This window comes from Haliaeetus albicilla, chromosome 8 (genome assembly GCF_947461875.1).
Source record: "Haliaeetus albicilla chromosome 8, bHalAlb1.1, whole genome shotgun sequence".
NCBI classification, from domain to species: domain Eukaryota; kingdom Metazoa; phylum Chordata; class Aves; order Accipitriformes; family Accipitridae; genus Haliaeetus; species Haliaeetus albicilla.
The window spans coordinates 20,915,801-20,940,973 of NC_091490.1; the positions used below are offsets into that span (position 1 = coordinate 20,915,801).

Consider the following 25,173-nt stretch of genomic DNA (forward strand, 5'->3'; position numbering starts at 1 on the left):
AGGCCCCCTCCACTCCAACAGAGAGTTGATACCTTGGCTTTAGCTGAGACCTTGGCTGTGCATGCATGACAATTTTAAAGAAAGGCTTTTTCTTGTGTTCCTTCTTTTTAATAACCTTCACAATTACAGGAAGTTTCGTGCCATTTCTTTAGCTGAGAGTGTACAGCAAGCTGAAGAGTTAATGCCTTAATGGAAAGCAAAATAATAGCATGTCCATGCTGTGTAAACTATTTGTGGCATAAAGGAAGCACAAACCTTATTTGTGGAGGCCTTTATTAGCTCTGGATATATTATCGAGGGTTGGTAATTAAAACATGGTTACATCAGTCCTGCTTGTGACCAGCCACACAACTCAATGCTGATTGCAAGATGAAATTATGCACCTGTATCATAACTCTGCTTTCTGCATTAATAAAAAATAACAGCATTAATAGGCCTAAATACTCATTTGTTTGATGTATTCAGAGCGACATAAGGGGATGCGAGGGAAGTTAGTGCATTGCTCTGTCAGATCATTTTAATTGTTATCCAGTGAGGGCAGCTCAGAGGGTAAGGCACTTAATTTATGTACTTGCTCATCGCCTTGGCTTCCACTGAAGAAAACTAGTAGCAACACAATTCCTAGACTGCGTTCACTGGTCTTCAGTGATCAAAGTAAAGGCCAACAAACTGAAAGCCAGGGGCCCACAAAGTGTTTGTTGATTTTAAAACACTGATCAGAACACATGCTGCTGCTGCTAAACACATACCAGCAATATTTGGCACTTATGCAAAGCCTTCTAGGAGAGGATATCCAAATGCTATACAAAGGTATAATATTTTTGTCTCACAGAAGAGAAAGGGTGTAAAGGGAGGCCTGGAAATCTGTGTGTGAAAAGAGCAATTCCGCCTGAGCAGAAGACACAGCAGTCAGCCCTCCAGGTCACAAATCCCTCATCCCTTGTTCCAGGATGTCATATTGCCCTTTTCTCTAAAACTGCTGGTAATTTAAAGGAGACCTTTTTAGAAGTATGCTTTGTAAATCAACTCAGGCAGTCTCCTCTTAGAAGTAAATTACATACTAATGTCCTGAGCACCTTATTCTGTGCATTTTCATGGATGAATTTTTATGCCCATTCAAGCCACAGCCTCAAGCATGGGAATATGGCTGTTCACAGAACTCTACAGGACTGTTGTTGACTGTTGCTGCCACCCATAAAGGAATTACGTTCTCCTTCCCTCCTATTTTTCTCTAATCTAAAATAAAACATATCTGAAACACTTGATTCACTCTGGGGGCAGTATCTTTGGGCAAAACTGGGTTGCCTAATTGTTCTTCTTGGTCACGCAGAATTATTAGGAATTCTGGAGGTTATTTTAAGCTATCAATGTACATATGAAAATGAAGAGATCCCATTTGCATGAGCTATCGCTGACATAATTCTGTGTATGGAACACTCAAAAAGGAAGACTCACAAAAGCATAAATGTTCCATGTGAAACTCTAACACATCTGTTCAGCACTGAAAAGCCAGCATTTAAGTCCAAAGCGCTAGAGAGCTGAGACAAGTGCATTTTTGGAATCAAAACAAATGCTGGTAATTTAAGAAAATACTATGAAGCACACAAAGACTGTACAATGCCATATGTTGCACAATGCATCTGGTAATCAATTTAGTGTATATGCCAAATTTACTAGAAGCCCAAATAGGCTTAAGTTCTTTATTCGGAAATTCAAAAAGTAAACTACAAGCATTATAAACATGGTGTACTTACAATTAGAAAAAAAAGTGGATTTTTCTTTTTACTTACAGAACACAAATAAAAATTAATCTCCTGAATTATATCCCATAATGAATACATGTCCAAGCTTCACTTTCAATCAACAGCTTTCACAGACTCACAGTCTTAGGACACGGTGTGTTCTACAGTATAAAAGATATCGAAGGTTTGAAGTCATGAAAGTTTTATGCTGTCATTTGTGATTCTATACACAATACATTACTGAAGGTGTCATCAAACACAGATGTACAAGCAACCTTGCATGTATTGTAGTCCTAAATGAAATATGAATCCACAGTTACAGTATTAAAAATACAGTAGAAATCCCTAATTCAAGTGGACATTATCACCTATAAAGCCGAAATGAATGGTGTAGGATAATAGTTTTCAGACTTGGGTTACAGTGTCACTGCAGAGACTTGAGCTGTGTTAACTCACCAAGCTTGATCTTGCTTGCCAGAGCATGCTCGTCAATATTTAGCTCCCAGGGAGCATGTCACGAGTCTTTACAAAAACTAGCTTAAATACAAAATACTATAGCAGCTGCTGTGATCCTTTTTCTAACACTGAGATTAAATTGCTGAAATTTGTTTTGAGCTTTTTAAACCAGAAGATGTGTGTCATATACCTACTGTAACAAGAATATAAGAAACAGCCAGTGCTGTTATTAGGGCTTATTAAAATACAGAAAAACACCAGATGCTTTACATTAACTGTTTGGAAGATATTTTAATGTCAAGCATACAAATATCACTTTCTTCTGTGATATCAGATTAGAAAACAGACTGGGCTAAAATAAGATACATCTGTGTTTTCAAAAAAAGAAGTCTAACCTGCACCAGAAAAAACTGAATTATTTACTTGCCTAACCACCAGAATTTCATTACAAAATGCAGAAACACACTATCTTAGGCATTTGACAGAGGTACCTAAATTAGGAATATACTAATCTCAAATTTCTGATGCAGTCAATGGAGCTAGAACAGAACCCACCTCTGAGAATGCCCATCTCCTTACAGTGATGAGGTAGAAGCTTAACAGTCTCCTAGTGAAGTGCCTGAAGTTCAGCAGGATAACCGTTAGCCGTACTCGGTTAGCACATCAGCTCACAGCTGCCTGTGAGATCCCTGACAGTGAGTGCATATCACTAGCTGTATTTTAGCAAGTCCCTGGCCTCCTTGGGGACAGTGGAAGGGCTCTCAGACACAGAGGTGTCCTGGTAGTAATGGCAGCTCATGAAAGCAATGCAGGTAGCGTAAGAAGAAGAGAGTAAAACTACTGCCTGCCTTCTCCGCCCAGCAGACCTTTGGCTCAGTGAATCTTATTTATGGGAAACAGAGGGAAACAGCAAAGGACATTGGAAAGAGCCTTGGAAGAAGCCCAAGTTTGGAAAAGAGATTGTAAGAGTGACAATTTTCTTTTATTTTTGAAGACCCTTTTACCACCCCACACTATCTGCCTTTAACAGTAAGCTGGGGATGTTCTCAGAGCTGTAAAATAGCGAGCCCGAAAGAAAAGAAAAATAAAGACATTGGAAGGAAATCTGTGTGCCAGCCCCATGCAGAACGGAACTCCTTCCTAAAATTCCCCTCAACAAGATGAAGCAAGACTTGGGATGACTTCCCTGCCTCTGGGAGGGTCTACCTCCTCTATGGATACCTGCCAAGGACTGATCCTCTAATGCATTTTTATGAACAACAAAGATGCAAGCAATCTCTTCACTATTTCAATAAACCAGATTGTACCACGAAGCAGGCTTTTTCAAAATCTTTCTTAGGGAAAATAAGTTGCCACCCAATCCTCCTCGGAGGTCTGAATTTGTCAAATCCTGCCTTCAATAAGTTCTGAAGAAGCTGCTCTATTTATAAGAAAAAGCAACCGATTCTTAAAAGCCTTGTCTGGCAATACCTTCTCTGCAAGCACTGCTGATGCACAGAATTTATCAGGGCCTAGAATGAGAAGATTTCTCTGAGTACTCATTAAAATCTAAGCAGCTCTTGACTGGGCATATATCCAAAAATTGGTGAAAATACCGTCAAAGCTTGTGTATTCAATAGGCAGGCAGCTGACACGGCATTAACAGTGTAAGCACAGCAATAACTGACAGGGAGTAACAGAAGCTCAGCCCAGCCAAAATGTGGACTGGAGTAATCACACATTCTTTTAAAAACCAATAGGTCACTCAATAGGGCCATGAAATGTATATAAATGGCCAGACACAACCATAACAGTTAACCATGTCTTCATCGGCATGCCTGCTTGCAAAAAACCCCACAGTTTTCTCCTCATTTTGAGCTGCCTGTAACAAAGTTCTTCACAGCATCAGCCTTGCCTCAGTGCTGAGTCATGTGTGGTACCACACGTTTTATGGACAGATCTCATGTCATTAAAAACACCCTCTCTATATATCTGCCACAGCTGCGCAATGGATTTCTCATTCTGAAACAGTGGGACACTGTGCTCAACGGTTCTCACTTGGCTCTCACTTAACCCAAATAATGGTGGCTCAATCCCTGACTATGAGTGTCTTTGGGGATTTAAACAGGATTTAGTAAAGATGGTAATACAGTGCGTCTTAATAGGGAAGACATTTGCAATTACCTGGCAATGTCGAAACTGCAAATTGATCATAAACTGGAAAACCAAATTACGACAGCAGGTTTCCTAAAAGATTTTGTAGGATATGTTTGTATATCCTGTGTGTGAGCAGGATATCTGTATGGATCATTCTATACAATGGTGTGCTTGCATGAAAAGGCACATTAAAATGCAGATCCCTTAGCTGACTACTATATATTAGTTGCATTCTTTTGAAAGGTAAAAAAAAATTCTTCTGAGGTTGTGAAATACTTTTATAAATGCTTCTGGCAATAACTCATCAGGGATTATGTGATGCCCAGTGAAATACAAACCCAGGATCTACCCAGTTAAACAAATCTGCTATATTTTGTGTTCTGTATTTTATGTGTGAAGCTGGCATTAGGATTTATTCATCATTCAAGTAGGATACTAAAAAATACAGAATGTTAGTGGGATTTAGGTGAATAAAGATGTGTTCACTGTGATGAGTTCATCATAAATCATAGCTAACCAGTGGTAAAATTTTCAAAGGCTACTCCTACATGGAAGCAGGACAGCAGCAATAACTGTGTAAGTATGTCCTTTTAGTGCTGCTGGATGTAAAGCAATGCCCTGGGTTTAAAGTTGTCCCAAGGATTATATCTTTTTTTCCTAAACCCCTGTATCTGATTGTCCAAATATCCTGCAACTGGATTAACGTCAGCAAGCACAGTTTCATGTAACTGTGAAACCTTCTCTTCAAGCCACTTCCTGACCCATTTCCAAAATACATCGATCCAGTGTTTTGTAGGTAGCAAGAATGGTGGGAGGCCCAACATCCTCACAGAGATGCCCAAGCCATTGAGGCTACTGAGGCTACTGAAGCAGGTGGAGGAGCTAGCACGCAGTACAGAAGTTGGGGTGTATTGTCAGCAGTGGTAGTATCCCCAGAATGACAGTGGAAGACAGTAGTCAGTTGGCCTATCCTGCAAGCACAGCTGTCCCACAGGGAGAAGGGAGAACAGGAGGAAGCTCCACGCTAACAAATGTTAAGTAAGAAGACATTTTTCTATTTATTTGTTAGCTCATATTTTGATGTTAAATGTATTGCCTTTTTTTTTTTTTTTTTCATGAATGTAAAAACATGTTTATTGTTCAGGTAAGATGAGAATATATCTTCCACTGAATACAGATGGGCTCTACAACCAGTATATGCCACTTGGTGACTAGATCAAATCAATATGCAAAGTAAGATATGGAAAAAAATGAACATGCTTAAGACATACGAGGTCAGTACTCAGGGATTTTAACTTCTGCTGATACAATTGTTAATCAGAATTGTTTACAAACTCTGCCAGATTCTTGGGGTTTTGGGGGAATTACAATTAGAACTTCTGCTCTGTGACAGGTACAGTTTATATTTTCCACAGAAGATGGTTGCCTCATTGATCATTCTCAAGTACCACCTGTATCACAAACCATGCTGTTGCTTTGGGTACAGAATAACAAGTCAGCAGAAAAGATAATTGTGGGCACAATCAACAGCAGGGAGCTTGTAACACTGACATGTATTCACATGAATTTGGACCCTGTTTCCTTTGTCAGGTCTTTCCTCTGCCTCCTATATGGAAGCTCCCTAAACTCTCATAACCTGTATTCAAGTTTGAATCCATCACACACGTACACTGCAACAAAGCTTTGCAGACCTCCAGGCCAACTTGAACACTACCACCTGAAATTATCTTCTTTGCGCTCCAGCCCATGACCACATGCTTAACCACTTAGAATTACTGCTTCTATATAAAATGTACTTGTGCATTGCCAGCAACACTGAGAGCAGAAAGCTAGGCCCAACTCTAACTTGCATGATTGCTGGAGACCAGTTGGCAAGCCAGAGTGACCCTTCTAACCGGTCACGGAGCAGCCCCTAGGATATCATAAAGCACGCAGCTCTCACAGTTTAGACACACTTTTGTAGTGACTAGTAGCCTTTCAATTGTATGAAAGACTAGAGAGTTATACTGCATGCCACCACAGCCTCTAGTCCTCGTTCAAGCTGCACTTGGAAGTCAAAAGACATTTTGACTTCATTGTGATTATCTGGGGAGAAAGGTGAGCAAGATCAGATTGAGAGAACTGCTGAGACTTAATGGAAAACAAACCTAGTAGTAGACTTCACCAGAGCTTTTCTCAATTTTTATTATTTTAATTAATGTCTATTTGAAATTCTTGATAGTATTTTAATTCCTGTGTTAGAATAAACTGAAAAGTACTTAAATGCCAAGTATTTTCCAGATAAATAATTCATAAGATACTTCAAGCAGTTATATTTAAATGACCTCCAAAATGAATTGTAGTAAGTTTTTTATGATAGAAATATATCAGTTCTCAACATGATAATCTCCAAAAGACATGACACAAAAATATTCTGAGAGATTTTTTTTTGTGAGTATTTGCTTAAAATTGGAAGAGGTGATCATAAGAGAAAGAGACACCTTCTCCCCTACACTTGACAGACATGGAAAGACAAGCAACTTGTGCTGAGAAGGACAACACCAATGGGTTCAATCTTGCTGATATTATCAGAAGGAGAAATTTTTTGTTCCTGACTGACTTACACCTCCTCATCACGTCATAGTTTGCATATGGTACATTCACCTCTACCCATTACTGTAACTGGGCTTAAACACAAGCTCCTGCTCCACCAGCCTGCTTTAAAATGCTTTGACATCTCTTTTTTCTATTCATTCCCATTCTTTGTTAATCAGCTTATGTCTCCAAGCTGCTAACTTAAGAGCACTCTTTACTTAATCATGTTAGTCCATACCATTATGTGAACTGATTTCCCATGTTATCTACCTGCACCCAGATTAAAACTGCACCTTCTTTCACCCATGCTTGGGCAACTTGGCCACAGTCATCCTCTTGTATTTTTACTATATTATGTCTGAGTAGAATTTATGATTTTATCTGAATCACCTTCTGACTTTTGCCTTCGTAGCCATCAGTAAGACTTGATAGCTTAACAGTTATCTGTTTATTAAAAAAACCCACTCATCTGGGAAATGAATTATTTCAAGTAGACATATTCTATATGAGCTTTGATGTAAACAGTAAATCCAGAGCGTTCAACAACAGTAGTTTAGAGATTAATCTAATTACAGGCTAGTAAAACAGGAGAATATAGCCGACTGCATTTCTAAAACCCTGTACAGACCAGCAATGGTTAACGACGATTTGATGGTTTTCTAGGAGTTTGGAACAAATACTTGGCTTTTAGTCTGAGAGCAATGCTGGACATTTCTGTCTGATGCTTGGGGGATTCAGCCAACTAACAGATACATTTGGTGAAGAATCTCATTCTAGTCATGCCCTCCCTTCCTAATTTCCCTTTTCACTGTTTTGTCGTCTTTGCCTGTTCCTCAGGGAACCGAGTGATTGATAGCCTAATCCAATGACTGTATTACAGCTGCCTCAACTTGGACTCTTTTCCTTATCATTAGCAGTTAGCCTATGGTTAAATTCACAGCTCACTGCTTGGTACAGCCCCTGAGATTTAAGGGTCTGGCCTTTAGAAAATATTTAACATAAAATTGAAATCTTGACATACTGAGAATTCAGTTCTCTGCAAGGCTTCTTTAATTAATCCAATGTACTGTACCATTGTTCTATATGAGGCTGTGACATGGTGAACTGTTACTGAAGCTCACAGAGATGTGTAATTCTAAATTAAACACTCACTTACATGTACCTACACTGCATTTGTTTCCCAAGTACATGTGCATGAATGTGAAAATTTAAATTCAATCTATAACAATAATAAAACACAAACCAATTGCACTTCAAGAGTAAAGACTTCTCATTCATTTCAAGCTCAGAATGAGTTTTTTTCAAAGTAAGAGGAGAAAACACAGCTTTGTTCAAATGCTGTGTGTAAAGACTCATGCTTCATTCTTTTTCCAGGACTCGTTTAATCTTTTGGTGAATGAAATCAATTGTGATCATTTTTAATCAACTACAAATGGCACCTGTGCTAAAAGTGTAAAGCATTTTCTTTGTGGAAAAGAAATTGGCTAAAAAATATTAAAAGTGGAAAAAATATGCTTAGTTCTCCGACCTTATCTGGAGAATAATACTTATTTTTAAATAGCTATGGGAAGGATGTAGACCTTGATCTATGCTGTAAACCTTTGCCCTACTTCAGTCAGTCGATGAGCTGCAAGCTTCTATGAAAATGGCAGCTGAGTCCCAGATGAAAAATTATGCATCTCATAAACTGCTATTCTGCTGAAATGTCAAGCTATGGCAGGGCTGTACCTCAAACTCAGCACTTGGCATTTTCCTTCTGTCTGCTTTGTTGCCATGAAGCAAACATGAACAGTGAGGATTTGTGTAGGGCAGGTAGCAGGCGAGCTCCCTGTCAAAAATCTATTATTAGGGCTCTGATCTCTCCTGCACAGACCAGTGATGGCAGAACACTAAAAGAAATCAGACTGCTGCAAGGACACGATGGAAAACAGAGGACTCTTTGTGAATCCTGACATAATATATGCAAATAAGGGCTTTTAATGGCTGAGCTACATTTAACAGAAATAATAAAACGAAATTAAAATTGTACAACAGCGTATATTTGTTTTTTACTCCTATCCACACTGTTTTATAAATATATGTTAAGGTAAATAGTCTTTAACTCTTGGTAAATATTTATAATAAACAGAAGTGCCTATGCATACATACATTTTGGTTTGTTTCCAGCAATGGGCAGCTTTTCATTCATTTCTATTGACCAAAATCCTCACTGCACAGTCACTGAGAACTGTGTTTAGGAAAGTGAATGCTCTTGGTTTTTTTCCACTTTTCTTTTAATGATGTGTCATACGATTAAAAGGCAGCCCTTATTATTATAACTTCCACTTTTCCTCTTTCAATATAATTCATACATTTCAGATTAGAATATATGCCCCTATTAATAATGTCAATTATTCATATAACATATACATTTTAATTTAATGAAATAACACCTGCAAAGCATTTCCTTAAAGGTCACAATTGCTGTCTGACAGGGTTTTTTTGTAAAAACAGACAGCTCCACTAACTTACTTCAGAAGTAACTAAAATTAACGGCCTCTGCTGATTTCCAACAATTATACGTTCCCACATTTAATGACTGAATCTGCTATCTAGATATATTCCAATATCCCTTGTGGTCAGCTATGAAGTTATAACATACAACTTCCTGAATCTCTCTTGTTCTGGAAAACATACAAACATATGTACTCTAACATGCTGTGCACTATATTTGTGAAAAAAATGCCAAAATACTACAGAATGTAATAACTGGACAAAGCAATAACAGCATGTACACATGAGGTGTTTGAAATACTACTGTAAAATACTGCAATATTTTTGCGACAAAGCATTAAAAGGATGCATAGTGAGTGCACCATAGAGAAATTTGCTTTTAACCTAAGTTTTTTGCAAAGTCCAGTGTATGGTTTTATAAATTTATCCCCTAAGGACCTGGCTTCCAGACAAAAACAAAGAAACAAACAGATGATAAAGAACAAAAAAACATGGAAATTCAAACAGAAGCTCTGCTCTATTTTGCCTGCAATAGATATCCTATTGTGCTGCAATGTGATGTGTTTTATAAAACACATCTGGAATATGGAAGCACACTATGAAAGCTCATGGAAAAACTTTAGTTTTTTTTTCATTTTAAAATACATTTAAAGGGAACAAATCTTAGGGAAGCATGTAGCTGCTGACAGTATATTAATATTTCTCTGGGAAACCTGGTATCTTATCCTAGTATCTATAAAATACACATTTTTGAAATAATTTATACGTACACAGACTAAAACATCTTCAGAGCCAGAGGTCATTATTCTTTGTGAGGATAAAAAACAGCATTAACTTCTCTTTAAGAAACAAATACTCTGCATTGCAGGTTTATAGGAAGAACTCAGGGTTAAAATCACATGTATTCTATATTCTCAAACCCAAAATACTGCTGGATCAATTCTAAAAGCTCCTTAATGGAAATCAAAGTACGTGTCTAATCCTGCAAACACATGTGATAGTTATACAGTTTGGGAAGCCGTACCTTAATTTTAGTGTTTTTCTTTCACCATAAGGGCTTATTTCCTTAATCATATTTTGGATGCTTCATTAGGACATTTCAACTTTTTGAGTAATAGGCAGTTCCTGGAAACTTATAAAAAATGGATGAAGACTGGGATCCTCTAAGCACAATGTCCTCTCATGTAATGGGGCCACAGAAATCTGTAGGGCTACCACAGCCCTTGGGCTCAGCTGAGGCTCCATGGTACCAATTAGAAATTAATTTTCTTTAGAAAACAAAAATTTGTCAAAATTAAAGTGACATTTTTCCTGCAAATATTTTTTGGCACCAGGATAGAGGTAGAAGGTGAATAAAAACCAGAGAGATGTTACAATGCTCAACAGTCGGAGGGTAAACTTGGAATGGGGACCCAGCTGGGACCTGGGCTCACACCTGGGATTTAAAGCTGGCTCTCCCAAGTCAGGCTTGTGCACAGGTCAGCAGACTGTGCTAGCATGAGTGTGTATCCTGTGAGAGCTGTTTCACTTTGTATTAATAATTCAATATTTACAGGGAAGTAGAGAAAAGAGAGAGACTAATCCTACAGTCTAGTGGTCAAACATCCACCTGGGATACTGGGATCCTTCCCTGTCAAAACCACCCAACAAACAGGAGGGTAGGAAGGAGGAAACAGTGATGCCTTACAGCTTAGCAATTTTCAGCTGATCAAGTTAGATCAAAACAGGAAGGTCACTGCCCAAGCACAGGGTGGGAGGAAAACACTAACTGTGACAACTCAAAGCTAAACGGGGGTTTTAAAGTGATCTCATTAAGTCTGTCCTTCTTTGAAAGATTTAAAAAAAAAAAAAGTTTTAAAAAAACAGAGACGTAAGTCTGTTCTCAAAACATCTCAGGATCTGGCAAGATGTTAGTAAACTTTTTTTATTATTATTTTATGTATGTTAGACAAACCATAGGAAACTACCTGTCATTTAGTAATTTAAAAGGAATTAAAAAGAAACTCCCTCTACAAGTTCTCTCTTTTTTGGTAAAATGAGTGACAATCCTCCTGCATATAGCTACTTCTGCATGAGGCAGACGAGAAGAGGAGGGAAGAGGAGGCCAAGGGGAAGTCATATATGGAAAACATTTCTTCAGTACATGGCCATGTAGAAGCATGTTTTTGGACAGTGGAGGACAGGGAGGACTGCAAGTCAAAATATCAGGCTGCTGCTAGGCCAGGGCATTAACATACTTTCATTATTTTCTCTTTGACGGAAACCTTTATCAAACTCTGAGGAGCAAGTCTGCATTCACCCGGAGAAGGCAACCCGCACTGTATAAAGAAACCTGTGGACATCGTGAACTTATAAAACATTGAAGAACAGCTGTCCTTCAAGAGAACGACTTCCTTGCAGCGTAATCTGGTCCCTGCCACCCAGCCGCAGAGCTTTCCCGGCCGCGCTGCCAGGCCGCCAGCCCCCTCAGCTGCCACAGGGCCCCATGAAGCACCTCGCCTCCCTCCCCTCAGGTCCTGCTGGCTGGCGGGCGGGCAGGAGCCAGACCTGAGCTTTCAGCACAGCCCTTCAGCAAGCAGAGATAGGGGCTGGCCTGCAGCCTCACTTCGGGGTGCGAAGTGCTGACTTTTGCATTTTGAGCTGCTGTGGCTTACCTCCAGCTTTCTGCTGGCCGCCTCCCCTCGCCCGCTGAGGCCCTCCACGGAGGCGTGGAGCTCCTGCAGCTTGCAGGGGAGCAGATGGAAAGGCAGAGTGCAGAGGACAGCGCGCGTTTCTCTATGTGACGACAAGGGAGGAATGTGTCCCTGCTGCTGATGGTGGACCCTATGCGCAGCAGCTTCTGCTTTTCACTCTCTGAAGCAAAAGCACCCTTTTAGATGGAGCAACCCCTATACTAGCAGGCGATGCTACTGGAGGTCGGGAGAGTTTCCTGTGAATTATGTGTAAAGAGAAGATAAGAAGATAAGAAAAAAGATAAGCAGGCCCAGGCTGATCTAAAATCCAGTTTAATCCGGCACTCCAGAAACACTCCACTGTGAGCAATTCCTCACCAGCTGGGTGAGGCTGAGGGTCACCAGCTTTGAGCCTTGGTACGTCTCAGACCTCACCAGCCCACCTGACTGAGGGGACTCTGCACTGCAACCTCCACAGGGCTGGGGGTCACCCACAGTCCTGGGCCACCCATGGTCACGCAGCACCATGAGCGCAGCACCCTGTGGGACAGAGGTTCCTGCTGCACTTACTGCACTTCTCTGCCAAGCGAGCATCATTTCTAGTCCAGAAAAGAACTAAAATCTGTGCAACTGGAAAAAATCCAGAAAGCGAGATACAGCTTGGCTACACGCTGTATCTGCTCTAGGTTTGTGCACTAGAGAACAGGATAAACCAGCTGTGCTTTGGTAAAACACATGGAAAATGGACCAGACTCATTGCTTTTACAATAGCACTGATTTTCACTTCAAAAATTAATTCTCTCTAGAGAGGACTTATTCCAAAACACAACCAAAACTTACTGACTCTACCAGGTAATAAAATAGAACAAGAAGTTTAAGCACATCAAAATAGAAAACCAATACTTTACACTAGGAAGCGACTTCCATGCCAGGACCACAGAGCACTTCCAAATAAGCCTGTAGGCATGTAAGTGGTGTTACTGCCGTTTCACAGACAGGAGAAATAAAGCACGGAAAGGTCAAGTGTCTGGCTGTAGGCCACGCGGCTCAGCCCTGGCACGGCCAGGAACAGACCTCAGAAGTATGGCCATCCTGCCCCTTCCCCTAACAAGACGACACGCTCTCCCATTTTTTGTCTTCTTGTAAGTATGCTAGCTCTCTTGATTTAAAATTGCTTTCCTGCTTTCATAAATTTGTATACTGCTATATCCTTACCGCTGAGCAGAAAGTATTGCAATGTGTTGCAGAGCCTATTGACTTTATTGGCTCTGTGGCTTTCTTTTGCACCATGAGTTGTGGGATTGGGACCTAGCAATGCCAATTATCAGCAAGAAACCTTTATATGATTGTCTGTAACAATATGCTCTTTCAAAACATAATAAATTGACAGAACTTCCAGCGGTTTTTCCAAATTTTAAATAACCAGATTTGCATCATAGGTAATGGTGTATCTTAAAATGACATTCTCTATCTCCTCTGATACATGTAAAACTTCAGGAAAAAACCCAACACATTTATACACTTACATATAAACACACATATATATAAAAATAAAATAAAGAAAGAACTTTTCCTCAGGTCCCACTTATAACAGAATTATAAACCATGGAAATGCTGGTACGTCCTCCCTTATAGCTGAGCATCCAGGTACCACTGTAATTTACACTACATACATGTTTCAAATTTGTGACATAAGAGACACACTTTTCATAATGCGGCCATTTGATAGATTTTATTAGACAGACTTATGGTAGGAAGGAATATTCAGAGATTGCAACTTAAATGAGAAAATGTGAATGGTGTTACTTATATAAAATACTACTGCAATAGTTCTTTTATTAATTTTTAATGCACAGCACCCATTGTGACCTCCTTTATTCTTTTCCTGTCAACATGGCAGGCTAGAGAAATTGAAATGGGCTGTAGCTGTTCTCTTCTTGTTCCTCTCTTCCTCCCATTTTGCATAATATTAAAATATAACATCTTATTGGACTGTCACTGTGAAATAATCATCATGCAATAGGCATAATGATTTTTTCTGATTGTTATCTCTTCCTTACTTTTCAGCGTTCTCTAAAAAATTCCAAATTCCATGTAGTTATCTAAGGCAATAAGGCAATTTTCTGCTGAATACATTTGTCTGAATTAAAGTTTGCTTAAAAGTTATCTTTTGCTACATTTCTTATGGTTCTCTAAGGATAACACCAGTCACATAAAGCATTTTTTGCCTGTCTGGTCTCCTCTGATCATGTTTTCGGAGTGAGGTAGGAGGCGGGTCCGATAAAATAGTGTTTGACTCAATCAGGAGGATGCTATTACTTCTGTTATGTATATTTACTGCTACCTCTATCATCAAGGAGACTAATCTCCATACCAGTAAAGTCAAGAAGCTCACAGAATTGTCTTTGCAGGGCCAAGTTCATGTTGTCACAGCAACAGAGTGCACAGGGTCAATAGATTAATACATTAGTGTGCACAGGCGCTGAACTGGAGTGTAAAAGTTTTGCTGCTGGTTTTAAAATTAAACTGTGAATCAGGACTTGGAAATATGGCCTACACAAGATATTCTTGTATATCTCATGGAATAGGCTACCAAAATACACATATATTTGCCTAACACAGTCTATCATTTTTACCACAGCGGGAAGAGGAGGAAATAACCGCCTTGGAAGAGGTGCACTCAGTGGGAAGGAGGGAGGAAGGCTGGAGTTCGGGCTATGAAACATACACTGCATTTGGATTGTTGGTATTTCCCCCTGTGATGCCCTTTCATTAGCCTCTGTCTAACGTGGGGCCTGACAATTGTGACAGAATGAAAAATTTGAGGAAAAGCGAGGGTCACGAGAGAAGAGATTTCCTTCCCTCTCCAGTGACCCTATCACAGTATTCTGATGCAGCGCTTTACCATTAGGGAAAGGGCAACCCAAGAGCCTTCACACTTAATCTGTTCCATCTGTCATGACTATTAGAAACATTGACCAGCAGTGAGCTTTAAGGACTCAGTGCTACTGCAGACATGATATTCTAGCCCACTACAAGGACCTCCTGATGTTTTGAAAGCCTCCAAGGAAGTACCACGCATCAAAAAGGGCAACACCTACCTGACACGCCACCATATGTGGTCCTCAGTCCTCTACCAACTGCTGGCCAAGGTGTGCTGTCTGCTTTCAGTCCCATCAGTCCTGACACAGTGTTGGTGGCTGTAACACCATCTGCGCCACCTGTGAAAGAAAAGGTCACTTTTTGTTAAATCATATGTATAAGAAGAAGAGAGGAAAAAACACAACAGAAAAACTGTGAAACTGTGAAATAACTAGAAATTCAAATAAACAGCTGAAGACAGAAAACAACAAACTGTAAGGGGATGTGCAGAAGGGTCCTTAAGACCAATCCTGGGCTGATAAAATTAACAGTAGCTTCAGAGCAGGCTGCATCAGTTGAAAGAGCTGTAAGGGCTGTAAGACAGCACGTTGGAAACACTGGAGCTGACAGGCAGATCTTTGCCCTTCAGCTGTGTGGGACAGAACCTGCTACAGTGGTTGTACAACACCTGGACGTGCCCCAGCACAGGGGTCACCTCCTCCAAGCTTGTGAGGAGCAAGACAAAATGAACAATGCAACAGAGAAATGATGACCATGGTTCTAAGTGATGGATTAATACACCTACTTGCAAACTTAATTTCCTGCCATGTTGTACTATTAAGTTCTAAAGAAAAAGAATAAAAATATGTATATATACCTTTAAATGGTGTATTTCTGTTTTCACACATCACTTTCACTACTAAACATAGGAATAGGGCAATTTACAGTGGTATGGTAAATGTATAAATATGATAGAAATAGTAGTGTGCAGACAAACACACACACAAATATATATGATTTATTGTTAACAGTCTAATATAGTTCTCTTCATATATTGCTATATTCTAGAAACATGGACAAAATTAGGAAGCCTTTGATCACTGTGCTTATTCCAAATACATCAAATAAATAAACTATTTTCATATTAGTTTCTGTTATTATTCCAGCAAATCCCCTATCTTAACCCCATCCAGCAAATTAGTAAATCTGCACAGCTTGTCCACCGGAGTCGGTTACCTTCCTGCGCAGCCATCGCAATATTCACAATATCAGTGACATTTGGGGTCAGCTTGGCAAAGAAAGGAATCTGAACAGCTTGTCTAACCCAGCGACAGATGTTCCGTACCAGCTCTGGATCCTGTTCAAATGGGTCAGATAAATATAGAACATAATTAAAAGTAATATGAACAAAAGGTATATCAAGGAAGTAGAAAACTTTGCTATAAGGGGCTATACTGCAATTTTGTGAAATTACATATAAGGACTGAACCTTATCTCATTAGTTAACTTATTTCAGACACTTCGAGTAACTGCAAATCCATTACAGAAAGGTTAGTTCATGAAAAAAAAGGAAAAATTGCCTTTTTTCTTTTTTTCCAGAAGACAAAGACATCACAAAATGTTCCCTTCCCAGAGAGGGGAAAATACCATTTTGGATGACAAAGGCTTTCTCTACCCATTTATTTTAAAAATTACTTTTCAGTTTTAATGATTCACTCTATGTAAGGTATATTGAAAATAACCAGTATCCTATAAAATAACATGAACCTGAAGCATTGGCTGATCATGCCTTGATCAGAACAACAAGGATGAGTCGAGGTTGTAGGGCTATCAGAATGCAGTTCAGCATTTCTGAACTCTCCTCTGACTTCAGAGAATAACTTGGGATGGCCATAGTGTAAATGGAAGATCAAAATCTTCTCTGTTAAAGCCAGAAATCAAAATCTTCAAATGTTGGCTTTTCCTGATTTCAAGGCATTTACTTCCCTTATGGAACACATCTCATGTAAACAATAATCAACTATTCTTTCCTTTGAGAACAGCTCAGTGGAACTGACATTCTGCATCTGGCACATATAAAGGTTATTGTTCAATATAATTCTTAGGGCACGGGTTGTTGGTTTTTTCTGTTGGCTATTAATATTGCTCTTCAACAAATACCTTAAAATTTGCAATAGTGATGCATGTAGAACATGGTGCGTGATCTGGTTAAAAACTGAATGTTGCTATTACAAGATTTAGTTCAAATATAACCTGTGGGTAGGCTAATTGGTACCGCAGCGATTATTTACATTTACTAAATTTTTATCACACTCTCAGATAATTAAGTCTGTCATATATGAATAATTTTCTCCCATTTGGATATTGTAAAAACTCAGAAAGCTGCATTGCTATGTAGTAACTGAAAATGGGATGAGCCTAAATGATGTTTAGTTTAAAACAATCTGGTGGACATCAAGGCTGTCAGTCTAGTGAACACATGGGAAATATCCCGTTGTTGTTTTTTCTTCTTACACCGGTGGTTAAATACAAACAAAAAAACCCCCACAGGCTGTGTTCCTAGAAAGCACACAGTGCTTGACACGAACCGTAAAACCCTGAGACTTAGCTGTGCTATTCCAAGAAAAATGGTGATCTCCCCGCCCATGCAGCTTCCATGAAATATGTATGAATGCTGCAGTATGAAAGTAGTTGCATCTCTGACTTTCATTTCTGTTTTGCATTTCCTTGAGGCCCAATACAGAAATGAGAGAGCCTCTAGAAGACATGAATTGTATATCCTTTATGTTAATTCTTCTCCTTAGAAATCCTTGTAATAATGTTCAGGATGTTGGCAACACATAACTCATTATGCTGACTTCATCGTGCTTATAGTGCTGCCATAAAAATTCTTACTCCAACACACACTAAGACTTAAAAAAAATACAATTATTTTAATCCACATTGAATAACTTATTAGGAGTTCTCTTTCATTCATATAAACCCAATTTCCATCCTACCTAAGACAAAAATCAGAATTTCCATTAAATTTGACAATTTTGGATTGAAACAGGTATTTCTAAAGCTGATTTTTTTCCTCTGTAATCTTTTAGCTAATTCATTTGCTCATTAAATAAACATCATATAAAGATAATGCTGGATACCTTAAAAAAATGACCGTTTACCCTTGTGCCACCCCCAAAACACACACGTGTGACAGCTCTCGCTGCTTCCCTTTTCAGTGCGAGTCCTACAGCGGAACTGTACTGGAGCATCCAGCTGATTCACTCTGCCACCCTCCCCCTCCCCCTCCTCCCTCTGCTCTGCCTCCAGCCCCCTCCTGCTCAGATTCCTTCTGGTGCAGTGGCCAACATCAGTAAGCCACCTCAGCCTGTCCTCTCTCACCTCGCTGCAGGGACATCACAAGTGTCCAGTGGCCATGCGCACTACATGCCTGAGCTTCCCTGCTGCCAGAGGGATTTCTATGCCATGAAGTCACTACATGAGAATACCAGAGCTTCTATGCTCTGCAGACAACTGACATATTCTCAAAGAGGAATAATATACCCACCTGTTTTTATCTGTAATACCACATTTTCTTCTTTAGATCACTAAGAAAAAGTTATTCGTTCATTTATAAAATTCATAGTTTCCTACTATATTTGCACTAAGGACTTGGAAAAATGCATCATAAGTCATCAGAAGGTTGAAAACAGAAGATACTCATGTCACTGGACAGCTAATTTTCATATGAAATGAATGAACTACATTTATATAACCCAGAGGAAGTTCACTGGATGGTGTACAGCCTCTCCATAGAAGTTTGCCTTTGGACTGAGAACAATTCACAGAAGTCACACAAGAACACAACTTTTGAGAAAGAGTCAAATGATTAGAAATACAGAATTCATTTCTAAGTGCAATCATTGACTAAAGAAATTATCCCAATTTAAAATGCAGTTCAAAACTTAAGATTTCTGAGAAAGCAAAGTTTTAAACTCAGGTGCAAATTTAACAAGGTGAGCAGCCTGGTACCAAAAACTAGTTTTAAAGAGGCTATATACAGACTGCATTTTGCCTAATTAATTTTGTTGATTAAGGGCCTCCCATATACTTGGATTTCTGAAAGATTGACCCCAATTTACAAATTGCATTTACTGATTCTTAGCAGAGATTGGATTTATGAAACATTCAAGGACGAGCACGTAACTTGTAAAAGAATGAATGTTGAGGCCCATAAATCACGTTACAAAAAACACCTGTCACTGCTAACACAACATAAATATCTTTTTTTACTCCAGTCCAACTTTATGAAAGTGCCTGCAGCTTTTATCATTGATAAAGTGGTTGATGAAGCCTGCATAGTTAAATATTTTCTAAATGGCTTGATATGTAAAATGTTATTAGCTGTAAAAACAACTGGGCATTCACATTCACAAAATCAACAATATGAACTAACTAAAATATTATTCTGCTTAATGTAGTACAAGATCTTAACGCTTTTGGTTCAAAGCCTACCATGTTGATATAAATTATTTTCTTCTATTACACCTAACTAGGTTTGTTGGTTCTCTCATTAATGATGATACAGTGCGATTGTTACAGAACGTGTAGCATAATTTTGCTCTGTGTGTCAATCCAGAAGAACGAACAAATGCTTCAATGGACTGTAACATCCATTGGTAGCACACTTCATTTATCTGCTGTATTTTATTTTTTTTTAAACCAACATCATCTAAATAAAAGCTTGGTAAAATTATTATCAGCTAAAACATAATATTGATTCATGCACTCTAACTACAGGAATCTGTTCGTAATTTAATACCATATAAAGTCTCTTTTGGTATGAGATGTACATCAGTGTGTCTTCTGTCTTCCTGTTCTTAATCAAATATTGCTTGTTTATTCCAAAGGCACAGGAGATTTGAATGTTACAGGGGTTTCTTTTTACTTCCCTAAGCAGGAGTACAGAATCATTTTTCCTGAATATTCATTATAGCCTTGGGCTAGATGGAGCTTTTAATCCTAACTAGTCATTGCCAATGGGTAGATATACTAGAGGAAAAACAACTATTCACCTTTTTTTCTAAATGATCACATGATAAGCTTAACTACAACCATAACTATAAGAATAAGTCCTCAGAAATTAAAGCAGCAAGTTGTCTACTGATTGCACTTGGCATTGGTAATGAGATGAATCCCATGTCCTATCACCCTCAAGGCAGATACATCCTGCATGTTTAAAAAGGAGTGTGAAAATGCTGTGCATAGACTAGGTCACCTCTCCTTGTTTTTCATGGAAAGAAACAAAACCATGAAGAGATTACCACAGAAATGTCTGGCTGTAGATTTTTGGAAATTTCGGAAATTTTTACTATGACCTGTTTTCAGTGTTCTTGCGGGGTCCTAATTTTTACACTATCCTGTTACTGCACAATCTTTATATTGTATCCAGAACACTTCTCTGAGGTAGGGAAGTACTATTATACCTGTTTAATAAATGGAGAGAGGAGAGTCAGATAGACCGAGGTGCACCTCCTCAAACTCACCTTGTTTTGGTGCCCAGTTTTTACTAAGTCATTTGCATAAGGATCTGAAAAGGTTTGTCTGGCAGAAAACTACTCTTGATTCTTCAGAATACCTTAAACCATGGGATACTTTCCACATTAACAAAAGAAATATTTTTAATACTTGAATTTAATCAGTTTTTCAGAGTATTTGAATAATGCAAAAGATAGAAATACAACTACTTTAGGGTCATGAACATGCTTTTCTTAACTATGCAAACAGTCCTTGGGAACCACATATGTGTGAGTGTATGTACATATCTACGTGTGCATATATAAAGAACACAAATGTCAGTCTGAAAGATGTCATAAAAATAAACCTGTTACAGAATTTCACCCAAGAACTTCAGAAGGAACGTTACCACTCAGTAACATTAGCTGATCTTGTCTAATTAGTGCTACAGAAAATGGACCATACCATGCAATCTTCAGTCCATCCCTAATTACTATAACAGTGGCAGTTCTGCCTCACTAAGAACAGGGTAAGGACTTTTGCAGTTGTGGAAAGTATAAAAACATAACTCTTCTCAGACAGAATCCTGATTTTACATATGTATGAAGGCTTTCTTACATAGGACTATGTCGTGGTTTAACCCCAGTCAGCAACTAAGCACCACACTGCCACTCACTCACTTTTCCCCCACCCAGTGGGATGGGGGAGAAAATCGGGAAAAGAAGTAAAACTCATGGGTTGAGATAAGAACAGTTTAATAGAACAGAAAAGAAGAAACTAGTAATGATAATGATAACACTAATAAAATGACAACAGTAATAATGAAAGGATTGGAGTGTACAAATGATGCACAGTGTAATTGCTCACCACCCGCCGATCGACACCCAGCTAGTCCCGGAGTGGCAATCCCCCGCCCCCACTCCCCCCAATTTCTATACTAGATGTGATGTCCCATGGTATGGAATACCCTGTTGGCCACTTTGGGTCAGCTGCCCTGGCTGTGTCCTGTGCCAACTTCTTTTGCCCCTCCAGCTTTCTCACTGGCTGGGCATCAGAAACTGAAACATCCTTGATTTTAGACTAAACATTACTTAGCAACAACTGAAAACATCAGTGTGTTATCAACATTCTTGTCATACCTAGCTCAAAAACGTAGCACCGTACCAGCTACTAGGAAGACAATTAACTCCATCCCAGCTGAAACCAGGACAGACTACTAGCTAGCATTACAGGCCATGCTGATGATTTGTGCAAGTCCATTATCCTGACTGTGATGATGGGAAGTTCTAGACAGCACTGAGAACGTTGCAAGATCCATTAGGACCTTGCACGTAAAGTCCTTAAATCTCATTTATCACTGACTACAATGACCTAAACAACAAAGTTTCAGAAAGTAAAATGCTTTATTCTATTTAATGCAAGCATAAGTCTGATCTTCCTTATAAACATCAAGTCTTTGATGACCACGAAACTATTCTTATATATATCTCTTGCCATTGAGTTTCATGGCTAAATAATGCATTGTGTCTGCAATTTTAAATACTGACACTAAGTTACAGAGGACTTGTTTTTTCTTTGTATTAATTTGAGACACATGAAGGTGACATGGGATTTCTTATATACGGTTAGGAGGCAAGTGGCACCAAGAGTCCCCCATCGGTGCATTTTTCTGGTGGCAGATTTTCTTTCTGTACTGGCTCTTCAGAAAAAAAACCCCTTGTAGCCCCCGTACATCTATTACCACTGGAGGAATTTTTTATATGAAAAATGTTCTACAGTTAACTTCCTCATACTGCACAGTAGATACATTTTCCAAAATAGTATAGATATCTATGGGAAAAAGAGGGCATGCTTTTATGTTCAGGAATGATGTAGCCTAAGAAAACTCAAGAATTTCCAAGATTTGGCTTTTAAATTTAATTCAGGTACCGTTCTCACTTTACTGTTTCATTCAACAATAGTCTACAAGGGAAGAGTTAAACCTATCCTCAGTCAAATTGCTGTCTGAGAGCCCACAAGGACTCAAATGCACCTTCATCTGAAAAACAAGAAAGGAGAAAAGAATCTTTCACTGTCTGCAGATAACCTCCATGCAACAGGCAGACTTTCTTCCGGGCCATGCTACTCTTTCCTTGTGAACACTATGGTGTCACTACCTGCCACAGCCTGCAGTGTGGGCAGGCAGGGGCAGGATACATTTGGAGCAGCTTTAGAAAATGAGTGATAATAATTTCTATAGATCCCTCACCTATTCAATCCACTCCACCAGCTCAACATGTAGGTCTGGAGCTGCATCTTTTTACAGAGATCCCACAGATGTTCTGAGGACTTGTTAGCCTGAAAAGTTGTTAGTTTAAATGGTTTTTATATGTGTCTATCATGTATTTCTTTTCCAGATCAAACATGGATCCAGAAATCCATTAGGAAATTGGAAAAAAATCAAAATTTCTCTCTGTGTGTGAAGAGCTACTCTTTTGCTATTCCTTCAAAGGTGAACAAAAAGTAAAAGTATGGCAATTTCAGCTTAAAGCATTGCAAATTAGTACCTTCAGCATTCACCTCTTTTTTTTTTCATATTACTATTGATCTTTTCCACAGTTATCTTTTCTCCCTCCTCCTATGACGTGTCCAACATTGCCTTCATAAAACTGTCTATCTCTAAACCTACCCAAAATTTCCATAGTACCTAAATATAGAATTGCAGTCAACCACTATAGCAAAAGAGACATCTGAATCTCATGGTTAATGTTACCGTCTTCTCACATCCTAGAAAGGGCAGTTCAGGTTGTACATTTGTCCCATTTCAAACTTAAATTAAAGCTAACAATTTGTTTAAAGCCTGTCAAATTAAGGGAAGGATTTCCCAGGGTAGAAGACGAATAACTCTCTACTTCTCATCTGGAATAAAAAATGCTTCCTCATTTCTCAGGAAATTTGACAGCTTTTGGTCAACATCTATTGACCACAGCTGTCAAAAAGAAAGACATGAGGCAGTTTAACCTAAGGCAGGAATAACAGTTTTCGCAGCTGTATGTGAAGCTATCTATATATATTAGGAAAAATTTCAAAAAATGCCTAAATGACTTTAGAGGCTTTGGGTCAGCCTGGTCAACCCCACAAAAATGTAGCTGCTGGATGAGAGCTTATATCCTTCTGGCTAGAATCTATGATATGATGTGATGTGAAACCAATGTCACAAAATAAACTTTTAGAGATAACGACAGCATGTGAATTCAAGACTCTTTCAGTCAATACCGCATTGCCTTTGGGCATGAGATCCAAAGCGTACCGAAGGTAGTGGAAGCCTTTTCCATTAGTTTAGCAAAAAAAAAAAATTCCCCCAAATCTCATTAGACATCTTCAATAAAATGGTACAGGAAAATCCTATTCAGGATAAACATTCAAAAACATCCATAAATTGATAATTTCATATCTTGTTCTGGGAGGATCAAATGTTTCTTTCCAGTTGAGGCCTTCAGCTTTTATTAATTAACTTGCACTTTGAAACAAGAGGTCTTTTCAATATGAAGAGAGGTTGTAGGGTTGGTTTTTTTTGAAGAATTTCTAACAGATCAGAGACTCATATGAGAATTAAGCAAGGTCCACATAGTTACCATTTAGCTACACTACCATAGCAACAATATGTACTGTGACTATTGCTCACTGGTATAATTCAAGGATATACTTATTTTCTACTCTCTCACATACTCTAAAATGCTCTTTTATTTTAAAAAATCTTTTAAAAGAAGTCTACTTGGTAAATTAAGACATCTGTGTTTTTTCTACGTAGTAAGTGTTCTCTTTATAATTTGAACAAAAACTGTAATATATTTAAACTGAAGAGATATCATATGGCTTATATAACTAAGCATGTACTACTAGTGAAACAAGCACATTTTTGCTTACAAAATACTGTCAATTAAGATGTAGAGGGATAGCTTGGAAAATTCCCATTAGCTTTTACAGACTACATTCTTTCTTTTTGTTATAGTCTATTCACACAGACAAAAACATTACCACTTGAAGACCATGTAAAGACTATATTTATACTTTTTATTTTAATTTAATTTTTTAATATATTTATAGGGAGTAATGATTCCCAATTTATAGATGTTTTTGCCAAAGTAAAAATCTAAGCAAGAGCCTAGAGACTTGATTCAACTTTTTTTTTTAAATTTTCTGCGGTAAATTATAAGAACTAAAAAACCCCTGCCATCTAGCTCCATTCTTAGATGCTAGGACTTTATTACTTTGAAGTAAAGCTGCAAGTACATTGTCATGATTTGACCAGCTGCTCTTCAGATCAGTCACTGCAAGTTCCACTTGGGGGAGCCTAACTGAGATTCTCCTTTTTTTCCAGTGATACCAATATGTCACTGGACAAAATCAAGTCACTCTGGATTAGGTCCAGGCTTTGGTTATGTCTCAGCTGAGAAGTCAAAGCTCTGAGAGAGACCCTGTCTATAGTGGGAGAGATAACAGCAGATATGGAGAAAAGCCAACGTAAGACTATGACACTACTGTGGTTCCTACTTCTCAGAGTTAAGCTACTTTGAAAAACTCAAAAAAAAAGAAAATTGGTGCACATAAAAAACCGGAACTTTAAATTTAACCGTCTTTAACCAACTAACCTTAAAAGACTCATAAAAGGTTTTGACAGTATCAGAATTTCAATAAATTTCAATTTTAGCAGATCCCCATCTCCCTCTTCTTTCTTACTCTCATTTGGTATTGCAATC

General features: G+C 38.6%; 1 protein-coding gene across 2 annotated transcripts in view; it reads right to left on the reverse strand.

Annotated features, from left to right (window-relative positions):
* Positions 1 to 25,173, reverse strand: part of DPYD (dihydropyrimidine dehydrogenase) — a 365,931-nt gene that overhangs the window by 81,435 nt on the left and 259,323 nt on the right. Inside the window, exons 17-18 of one of the 2 annotated variants that reach the window (XM_069789317.1) lie at positions 16,172 to 16,292; positions 15,175 to 15,294 (exon numbers count right to left, since the gene is read on the reverse strand). In XM_069789317.1, the coding sequence (XP_069645418.1) occupies positions 15,175 to 15,294; positions 16,172 to 16,292 (241 nt within the window). Of the gene's footprint in view, positions 1 to 15,174; positions 15,295 to 16,171; positions 16,293 to 25,173 lie in introns of those variants that run through there. The other variant, XR_011325793.1, reaches the window with a different exon arrangement.